Source organism: Brachycentrus maculatus, unplaced genomic scaffold, assembly GCF_059751285.1.
Source record: "Brachycentrus maculatus isolate JH-2025_06_01 unplaced genomic scaffold, ASM5975128v1 h1tg001219l, whole genome shotgun sequence".
NCBI classification, from domain to species: Eukaryota; Metazoa; Arthropoda; class Insecta; order Trichoptera; family Brachycentridae; genus Brachycentrus; species Brachycentrus maculatus.
In genome coordinates, this window is record NW_028281903.1 from 1 (window position 1) to 11,442 (window position 11,442).

At 30.8% G+C, this 11,442-nt stretch overlaps 1 protein-coding gene across 1 annotated transcript; it reads right to left on the reverse strand.

Moving 5' to 3' along the window:
• LOC148299271 (uncharacterized) lies at positions 1 to 8,498 on the reverse strand. The gene is made up of 4 exons (XM_088276248.1): positions 8,367 to 8,498; positions 4,862 to 5,011; positions 2,924 to 3,073; positions 1 to 400 (listed from the first exon to the last, which is right to left on the reverse strand). The coding sequence occupies exons 2-4, from the start codon at positions 4,907 to 4,909 to the stop codon at positions 176 to 178; spliced, it is 423 nt and encodes a 140-aa protein (XP_088132374.1). The 5' UTR covers positions 4,910 to 5,011; positions 8,367 to 8,498; the 3' UTR covers positions 1 to 175.
• Between the last annotated feature and the right edge of the window lie 2,944 nt (positions 8,499 to 11,442).

Consider the following 11,442-nt stretch of genomic DNA (forward strand, 5'->3'; position numbering starts at 1 on the left):
GTCTTCTTGCATAATTTTTAACTTGTTTTTTTAATGTATACGCCTTAAATGTTTGTTTGTAATGTATTTACTAATTATTGAATAAATTGAATTGAAGAATTGAATTGAAATTGAATAAAAAAGTGTAAGCAAATCACCAATCATTGTGAAATTATTAAAACGTGTATTTTACAGCTTATTGAAGTGTGGCATTATTTTTTGGACGTCCGATTCGACGATTTTCTTTCTTATTGACCACAAACTCCGCTTTGGTGTATAGCTCACTTGCAACAATGAGTTTCTTTGTATCAGTGTGGAAAAATTGATATAATGCCATCCAACGCGACGGTTCCGATCGCAAATATTCAAACGGCTGGACCTCATCAGGAAACCGGAAATCTTTCAAGTAAATTTCGCCTTGCTGAAAATATTTATAAATATATTAACAATTCATTCTCCCTTACTTTACCCATTAGAAAAGAAACAATAGATGCCTTAATGTCTTGTCGATAAGAAATGACTGCCGGGAAATTTACATTTCAGAGAACTTCGGACTTCCCCCGGACAACCGCAGCGTAGTGGAGGGAGCCGTCAACCAGCAGTTCCTGATACTTCGTTACATAATTTAAATTCATTCACAAAATATGCAAATCTAATATAACTTTATATAAAATCGTGTTCTCAATACAAAAAACCTTTATAAAAAATATTTTTAATATCATACAATACTTAAATTCACTCAAATTAAATTAATTTCTCAATAAAATTATATCAAATCATGGTTATCAATTCCTGCCTTGTTTTATATATAACATATCAATTTGTATAGCCTCCCACCAGTCTGATGATGTCGGTAACGACGAAACCCGGTCGCTGGTCAAATAAAAAAAGTGGAAAAGCTAAAAATAGTGGTTTTAATCTAATAATATATACTAACAATAACCTTTATACGGCTTGATTCATCTGTGGGGGCATATTTTGGTTTACATATGTGTATTTAAATATAAAATAAAACATTTCTTTAACCCATCCGCATTCAGTTTTTGTGAAAACAAGCATGTTTATAAATTTGAGGTCTTCACCAAAAAGGTACGTTTTCAATATTGCACGAAAAATCCTTTAAATGCAAATCTGTTCTGTTTACTGTATTCTATCTAAATCTTAGTTAAAGTTGGTACAAAACGTGACCAATCCTGTGTTAAACCAATATGAAATCGTTTAGATTAGAGTTCCTGATTTTTGTCCGCCTCCGTAGTGTAATGGTCAGCATGCTCGGCTACCGTTCTGGAGGTCCCGGGTTCGATTCTTAGCGGGGGTCAAATAAATATAAGTCATTTTTCCACTCTGATATTTATTCATTACTACCCTGGACTGGTACCTGAAACTGAGGGCTGATTACCCTTTCTTCATGTGTTAACTATCAAGATAACACTGCGTTTATATGAGGAATGCCCTATGCAACATTGGGGTGCGGATAAGGGTTTGAAGAAGAAGAATTCCTGATTACTTAAAATCATTTTTGATGGAAATGTAACGTTATGGTGAGAACCTCCACAAATATACTAATTGAATGTATCCCCGAAAGTAAAAACTTGCCCGCCCTGAGGGGATGTCACATGGTTTGTCAAACAATGATGTGCTAATATTTTTAACCTGATAAAACGAGAACAAACCTAGAAATAATCTTTAAATGCAGAAAAAGGTAGCGCGCACTAAACAAATTGATATTCGTGCTATAAATAAGTCTAATAAATCACAACGCTCATGTGTGACTCATACTTTGGAATCGTCAAAGGCGTTCAAATTCAACCGAGTTATTTTATGAGACAATTTATTCTAACAATAATAAATTGTCTCATAAAATTATAACTTTTACTCTCTTATTCATAAATATGGTACATATAACTATCACGCACATATCTCAACGAGTCTCAATATCGGAAATGTGATAAATTGACAAGAAAACTTGAAAAGATAACAAAAGTATGTAATAAATTACATTTGCGATGCAAAGTTTTGAATTTTAACTGATTTTCATTGATATTTTAAACAAAAGGATAATTCTATCCTTACAGGGACATCTTTGGTCAAGTGCCGTTAGTAAATTTGTATAAAAATAATAATAAATAACGCATTACCAAAATTTTCATTCCTGATTTGTAGATATCACAAGAAAGTATCCTTATAATATGAACTACCCACGGACAAAGGTGTGGCTTAAACCGCAGCTGATATGCGAATGTAAAATATTCATAGCCGCCAAGATATGGCGTCTAGAATGCCGATGGGTTAAGACCAATTTGTTAGTTAATTAAACTAACGACTAGTTTCAAGAACTACAGATGATCTTTTCAACATGTGAAATTAATACAAATCAACAAATGGAAATACAGATCAGTTTGTATTTTCACCTGTTGAAGAGAGCATCAACGGATGGATCTATTTGGAATATTAAAAATAATACTGCCCAATTGACGTTGACACAAAAGTGCGCCTGATGAAAACATTGGAATTCCCGATCTGCATATACGATGCAGATTGGGAAATCAAAAACTAGACGCATTTGAGATGATGTTTGCAATCCCATGGACAGCAAAGAGAACAAACGCATAGATCTTGCAGTAGATGAGGATCACGAATCGTCTTTCGACTCTTTGCCGAAGACGAGTTCTCCAGTTCTTCGGCCAATTGCTCGTAGACCACCAGACTACCTGGAGAGGCATGTCATGCCTGGAAGGTAAGAAAGCTTGAGGTAGATCTTCAACCGATTGAGAGAGATCACAGGCCTTTCCGTTGCCGTAGCTCTAAAGTCTGCACAATGCAGTAGCTCTAAAGTCTGCACAATGTCGTCCGATGTTCCAGATGAAGCCAACAGGGGTGCACGATCCTATGAAATGGGGGAAACGATCGGAGAAGACGAAAAACATTGATTGAAAATACAAACCGCTGGGCATTTCGTTGGAATATTGCCATAACTTCTCATTCCATGGGTTAACCATTTATCCACTTTTAGCAGTTGACAAATATCCATTTGAATGTTGATAAAACTCTCCCTATACTGGTTACTCAGTAGCTCGTAGGTTTTGAAACTGAACTGGAAAGAATGTTACTTTTATTAAGTATCCATTTTTAGGTAAGTTGTCTCGAGTAATCTAGTGTAGAATTTTAGGCGTGCGGTAGTTTGAATTTGTGAGGAATGAAGAGATAAGGCGTATGACGCAGCAATCTTGGTCACAACTGTCGTCAAGAAAATACGTTTCAGTTGGCTTGGCTATGTACTCCGCATGTCTCTCGAGAGCCGCCATCAAGCTAGCCTCTTTTACGAGGCATCAGGTTCGCGCCGCCCAGGACGACCACTGCTGACAATTCGTCGACAGTTCTCGTCTGAACTTTGGGAGTCGGATCTGACTTGGGAACGACGAGTTGATGTGCATCTTACTAAGCAAGTACATAGCTACACATAAACGCATATAGCGCTGCTTAAATTTCTTTACAATTTTATGAGTGTGTCCAAACACTTATCACAAATCTGGATTATCTTCGGTTAGTAGTTATTTTTAATATGTTTATCCCCTCAACATACATACATGAAGAAGAATGTGGAAGTCTGGGTATTTACAGGGCTTACGACAGTCATAGGCTTCGTTAAGTGATCACTTTACACACGTGTAACGTTCACCAATTATACTCAAGATCGGCAACTACAATACTCCAATTGAACTCCTACATATATACTTAATCTATTTGTGACATCTCATCATACATGATCAAGAATAATCATATTTTCAGGCGTTCCTTAAGTATGTCAATATTCAATACTCGAACCTCACATATGTACATGTGGAGAGAATTTCTGCTTAATAAAAGCTTTTCTCACTCCAACATAGACGGCTATTGTAAACTCGTACATACTGTGTTACGAGTTTGATCAACATATCCAGAAGTTCCAAAAATTTGAGTAGTGTCAATCATGGGTAAAATTGGTGAATGTTACATATTTTGCTCACTCCTTTCAACAACGTCATATATCAAAAATTGACATGTTTTTTTCTTGACATGAATTTTCAGTTGTGCATGTTTCCGGAATGCCCAGAAAACGTACTAAATCCCAGCAAAAGCGGCATATTTTAAACTTAATATTTTGAAAGTGTTGTTTTTGCATTTTGAAGAAAAGGTATTGTTGAATTATTTTTTTAAATGAATTGAATATTTTACAAATGGAGAAAAAACTTTCAGGTTTTAAAAAGATCTATTGCACACTAAGAAGATCAATAAGTGGCTTTATATTTATTTTTAATACATTTGACTATATTCTCAAACTTCTAGTTTTTTTTTATGTATGACGTTGTTCAAAGGAGTGAGCGATATGTTATAAGTTTGTTTCGACTTAAAATATTGCTTAAATTATTTATATAAAAAAAAACAGATCTTAGTTCCTTTTTCTTTTAAACGTACAACTCATGAAGTACATATTTGATAACTTTTTAAATTTTCTATATTTTATTTTTTTTGTTTTCTGTTAAAATCAAATATTTGTAGTTTATATCAACACTTTTAATCCAATTTTACTTTTTTAATATCTATTGTATTCTTGCCAGTGCCCTTTACGATAACCTAAGATAAAATGTACCTTTACCCACACACCGGCCATGCTTTTGTGGAATCTTTTTTTGTATTTATAATATTTTTGTATTTGTATTTATAATATATTGTGAAATGCAAAATAATTTTTGAAAAAATCTTAAATTCCTCTTAGTTTCTATTTTTTTCACGTTTTTAGATTAGCCGGGAAATCGATTACAAGGTGATTTTTTTCACCATCCAACCCAGAAAATTGGGAGTGAATGAAAATCGGGAGTATTACGGATGTTTGCATACTTACAGTGACATTACTGCCCCAAGGATGTTTTAATGTGGATTTGCAATTCATCAGGTATTCTGTGCTCCTGTTATAGCGATTGATTGAACAGTAATTCACAATTATATAATTGGGATCAGAGTATCTAACAACCACCCTTTCAAGAATCCGTCTCTGAAAATGTAAATACTTGTCTTTAAAATCCAAAATACAAAATAATTCGTAGAAATTTACTAAGGTTTATGTCAATCTTTTTTTATAATAAAGTATGTCTATCCATTACACATACACATATATACACACACACATATATATATATATATATATATATATATATATATATATATATATATATATATATATATATATATATATATATATATATATATATATATATATATATATATATATATATATATATATATATATATATATATATATAAATATATATATATATATATATATATATATATATATATATATATATATATATATATATATATATATATATATATATATATATATATATATATATATATATATAAATATATATATATATATATATATATATATATAAATATATATATATATATATATATATATATATATATATATATATATATATATATATATATATATATATATATATAAATATATATATATATATATATATATATATATATATATATATATATATATATATATATATATATATATATATATATATATATATAAATATATATATATATATATATATATATATATATATATATATATATATATATATATATATATATATATATATATATATATATATATATATATATATATATATATATATATATATATATATATATATATATATATATAAATGTGTGTGTGTATATATTATACCCTAATTGACATTTAACTACATTGCTTATCTTAACTTTGAAATTTTCTCTTGGGAAACGTCGGACGAATGATGTTTTGCCTACCAAAATTTGAAAAGTTGACTCGTCTAAGAAGCAGACCTGTAAAGTATTACCATAATTGCAAAAATATATTTTTTTTAAATCTTCTTATTTTACTATACGATTAAAAACTCGACTCCAGTCCGAAACAGTCATATTTCGGTGTTCTTTGGCCCATAAGAGTCGTTTTTCCTTCATGCCTCAGTCGTAACATAGTTAGACAATTAACAGACTTTTTACGATTTTGGAAATAGATGTCCCTGATTTTATGGTCACCACGCGGAGTGGTGATCCTTTTTCTTTTTCCGACCAGGTTTTTATTAAATTTTCTTTTTATCCGATTGACTCCTGACTTCAAAACATCTGTAAGTGCTGCTATCTTTCTCTGGAAATATGTGGAATAAGTAATAAGGTTATTACTTCCCTACATTTTCTTGGAGATATGTTTAAAGACTTGCCCATATTGAGAATATTATGGTTCAGTTCAAACTAAACTGAAAATAAATTGAAATTAACTTATTGAATTAACAAAGCTAATGAATTATTAAACAAAACTTACGTTTTAAAGTCTTGAACTAAAAAAAACTTGCAAAAAATGCTGAATAAGTATTCTATTGATCATAGTCCAAAATATTACCAATACTGACTTGCAAAAAAAAATTAATGCCCGGTCAGTGATTTTAAAATAAAATTTTAGTTGACTTTGACTCTTCACCCAGAAAAAAAATATATGACGCTACCCTGGCAAGTTATTTTAAAAGTTTGCTCATTTTAAAAAGAGTATATCATTTACTATATTTTACATTGGGGAAAAGGATATAGCTTTTTTAATGCAAAATGGGCTGATTTTATAAATAATTCATTTATTAGGAATTCCGATGTAAAGAATTACTTTGTTTTAGTAAAGTGAAAAGTGTTTATGTTAAATTAAATTAAATTATTTTTGTGTGTTATTGTGAAACAAAAATTAGAATCCATAAATAAGTAAATTTGAGGAAGTGGCATTCATAAAACTGATCTAAGGGGTAGATTTTCGGAAAATTCATAAAAGTAGAAATATCTCGAAAACTAAGGCACAGGTAAAAACAAAGGTCATCTTTTCATTTTTTGGTGAGTCATAATGTGACCTAACACCCCACATTATGATTGTTAGTACGTAATGACATTTTGTAAATATGTTTAACCAGTGTTTGATAATGTCTTAAGAGATGAAACGCGTCACAAAGTATCACGTATATGTGAATAAAAGTAGAATTCAATCCGATTTTGGACATATTACCCAACAATTAAAATAATATACCTGCTTGATACGGAGTGAAGAGGTATGAAAGATACACAGGGTGAACACCAAACACAGTTTTATCCCAAACATCGTGTCTATAGTTCATCAATTGTAAGACTAATATTTAATTTAGTTGGAAGCAGTGCCTGATTGGTTATTAAATTTATACATCATTATTCCCCCTAAAATGAATATAGCCAGAATTTAGATAATTTTAACATTCACTGTTCACTAAGGTTATTTTAAACACTCAAAGTATTATACTTACCGTATCGTTTACAATCTAATTGAAAGCGATTAAACAAATATGGTTAATGCTGTATATACGACATCATCATCATATTTAAATTATCTGAATTTTTTTTATATATGTTCTCCACTCCTAGATATAATAAGTAATGTGTTAAGGCAACTTGCCGTAACTCAAGTTGCGGCTGTTTGGCGTAACATGACTCAAAGCATTCTTATAACTGGCCTCTACCATATACAATCACATATTTTGCTCTATCTATTTCCTTTACCGAGACATTCATTATCCAAATACCCTCAAAATTGTTTTGATTTGATACATGTTCTGGCAAAAAGCATTATTTCCAGTTAACTATAAACTCGTTTATCTCAAAACTGTTGTTTTTGACTTGCGGCACATTAGTATAGGCCAATTTTTAAGGTCTCCATTTTATTTTTGGGGTCTATCTTGTGGGGTACTGTCTTGCAATAGGGTATTATCACTCGGGAGGAATATCTACTTTAAAGTACTTAACCTATAAAGGATTGTATAAGACTCGTTTCGTGTTCATCCGTTAAGTCGCAAATTTATAAATTTTTTAATCCAGGTAACATTATACGTTAATGATTTTTTTCTTAAAACAACGTTTTTGCATTGAAAAAACAAGTTTTTCTTAGAAGTAACTACATGGTTTTGAAGAAAAAAGAGTAATTGAAAGGCGAAGAGTTAAAAAACAATTATTAAAATATTGTTTCCATGTATTTAAAAAAAAAAAAAACAAAATATATCCAAAGTACATTTTTTTGAAAAAATAAGCGTGAGGACACGACCAGCCCTGAGCGTGGCAGAACGCATTCTGATTTGAAGGCTTGAGATGTAAGCCTTAAGGGGATGAAGAAAGAGTAAGCAAATCACCAATCAGTATGAAATTATTCAACCATAAGAGCATATACTTTTACAGCTTATACAGCTTAATACGGCTTAAGGGTGACATTATTTTTAGGTCGTCCATTTCGATTATTTTGTTTTTTATTGATCATATAATCGGCTTAGTGTATAGCTTACTTTGAACTATGAGTTTCTTTGAATCGGTGTGAAAAATTCAAATAAACCCATCCAACGTGAGGGCTCCGATCGCAAATATTCAAAAGGCTGCATTGTGTCAGGGTACCGGAAATCTTTCACGTAAATTTCGCCTTTCTGAAAATATTTATAAAAATATTAACAATTACTATTTATCATTAGAATCCTATAGGAATATTTCAAGTATATATTTCATTCCTGTAAATATTTTATATATTATTGAAGCTTTATTATTATTAACTACAGAGTTATTATACAGACCTGAATGATGGAAGTTTAACTTCTGAAACATGTAGTCTATAATAAAACTCAAGTGGTAAAAAACGAAGTGTTTTCTTTAATCATTGTAACTGAAATTTTGATGACAGTTTTGGACTAAGTTAATCGTTTTATTCAAACTCCATATGGCGACAAGCTTGTATCACGTCTTATCAAGTTTTGATGTTACAGTCATAATATTGTTTGTATGGACCCCATGCGTTGAAACCGTAATAGTGGTTGGTATCTAGCCATGTTTTAGTCTAAGGTCTAAGGGATTCCAAAAAAGTATTGATATTTGTTTGTTTTAAATATGCTTCTTCCCTTGTGTTTTCTCATTTATTTCTTTTAAATATGCTTCTTGTGCCTGTTTATTATACCTGTTTATTGTTTTTATATTTTGCCATATATTAGTATTAGTTTTGGTTATTAAAAATAAATCTTATTTGTTACTTTATTATTTGTATTTCAGTCTTGTTAACCTTAATCCCATGTCCCAAAATGAGAAGTAGAAATTTACTCATCGGGGATATTATATGTTTACTTATATGATTTATGTATGTAATATGTATTGAAATAAATAAATTATGGAATAACAGAGGATATTTATTTAATTATTAATATTGAATACGATAGCAATACATGTTTATATATATTTTTACATAAATAATAAGATAAACTTTAGTCAATATCAGAATTTAAATTATCCAAAACTAAAAAATCTGAATTTGGGTGAGGATTTTCAGTAACTTTTCCTCCATTAAATTATTTATACAAAGAAGAGCTAAGAAAAAAAAGAAAGATTTGCTGGTGATACTGGTGCAATTCCACGGGAATAGTATGTCAATATTAAAGAAGACAGAGCACCAGAACCAAACTTAGATTCTGAATCTGAGTCAGAATAATACTTCTTTATTTTTTGTATATTTAATAAAAAAAAATTATTAAAAAAAAAATATATGTTATGTCACCAGCTAGTATATTTTCCAAAAAAAAGTTTCTTTCTTAATATAAATTAATAAAATGCTTTGAATTAAACTTTTGTATCTGCAACTAACGTTTCCTATCTCATTCTAAGAATCAAAAGTGACTATCTGCATTTTTCCTAGATTTGTGCCTGGAAAAAGTGACCAACTGCTTAAGTAATTTTAAAAACTTTGTGATGAAAATTTTCTAAAATATCATTTATTCATTTCAATATTAGCAAACATCTCTTTTCATACAAAAATAATCACAATCGTGAATACATTATTTTTTTGTTTTTAATTGATGACAAAAGTTTAAAAACGATTAAATGGCCCTCCTGAACATTTTATGTTTTGTCAGTTGGTCACTTTCTCCTGTACGACTACGATATATGCATAAAGATCAGGTATTTTCATGCCAGTTGCAAAATAAAAGTTGTAAATTTTTGTCCAGTGTAATTGAATAAATAGTAATAAATTCTAGTACACAACCATGATACACGATTCACCCACAACTAAGGTTTGATAGTCCCAAAAATTAACAATTAATATGGGAGTAGAACACTTCAATATATCGTTCTAAAAACTTTCAAATTGTTGCCGACGGAGGTAAGAGGTCAAAATAAAATATGGAATAAAGGCGAAATGAAGGAATGGGCGAAGAATCAATTCTATGAAAATTGTACACCACTTTAATTTTTTTTATTTGTTTTTAAAGTAAGAGAAATATATGTGTTTTTTATTATTTACAATATACTTTCATTTCATGGTTATCGAATTGAGGTAGAGTGGTTCGAACCGAGAAACTCTGACTCAGGATTCCACGACATTTTATATATTTTTTTCCTTCTTTTGTTGTGTGTATATTAGGTTAAAATAGATAAAAACAATAAAAAACTCCACTGACAAGACACGCAAGGTTCCTTGGTGGGTTTCTCCAAAAACATATTTTAAATATGATTATATATGTATTTAAAAAAAACGTATGCAGTTTGTGTAAAAAAAAATAAATTACTGCGTAGAGCAAATGCTCAGAGAGAATTGTTCTCAACAAACAAGCTCCGTAAAACTTGGTATTTTGGTCACATAATGAGAGGTGAAAAGTATGTCATCCTACTACTGGTCATAAAAGGGAAGATTGAGGGTCGCAGAGGGGTTGGAAGAAGGTAGCGGGACATTCCAGAGTAGACCGGGATGAGAGGTGCGGAGGAGCTGTTTCCTGCTGCCCAGGACAGACAAGGTTTCAACAAGAGTGATCCTTAACGCCGGCAGACCCGACAGGACACAGATAGAAGAAGAAGAAAATTAATTAAAAGATTTGGACGTACAAAATGATGCGAGTAACTAACTAACTAACCATCACGCCGCTTCACCGCAGGAGTAGGCAGAGAGAATCGAACGCCACACCACTCTGTCTATGCAAGCATTCTTTATCTCTTCCACGTTCATGCATCTTCTCATACCAACCCGACGATTATTACGACTCCTGACCCGGCCGCTTTCAAGTATTTGACATACCTGATTGTGCCGAGTTTTCCTCGGTCTTTCTCTGCTTCTTTTTCCAACTACATTCGCCTCATAAATTTGTTAAACCGTCATTTCCTCATTCATACGTTCCAAATGTCCAAACCATCTAAACACACCTTTCTTAATTTGATCGATAACGCTTATCTCAGCCTTGCATTCTTTCCTTATTTCATCATTAGAACATCTATCAAATATCGTTTTGCCACACATTTGTCCCAAAATGATGAGAGTCCAATAACAATTTCCTCTACATTCCATAACTATGGTATTTTAATACAATTACGGATGTCATTAAATTCATACACCAT

Coding starts and splice junctions, on each gene's coding strand:
- LOC148299271 (XM_088276248.1), bottom strand. CDS start 4,909: ATGAATTGCAAATCCACATTAAAACATCCTTGGGGCAGTAATGTCACT. Junction 3,074..4,861: donor CTTGGGGCAGTAATGTCACT/GTAAGTATGCAA, acceptor CATTCTTTCCAG/TTCAGTTTCAAAACCTACGA. Junction 401..2,923: donor TTCCAACGAAATGCCCAGCG/GTTTGTATTTTC, acceptor AAATATTTTCAG/CAAGGCGAAATTTACTTGAA.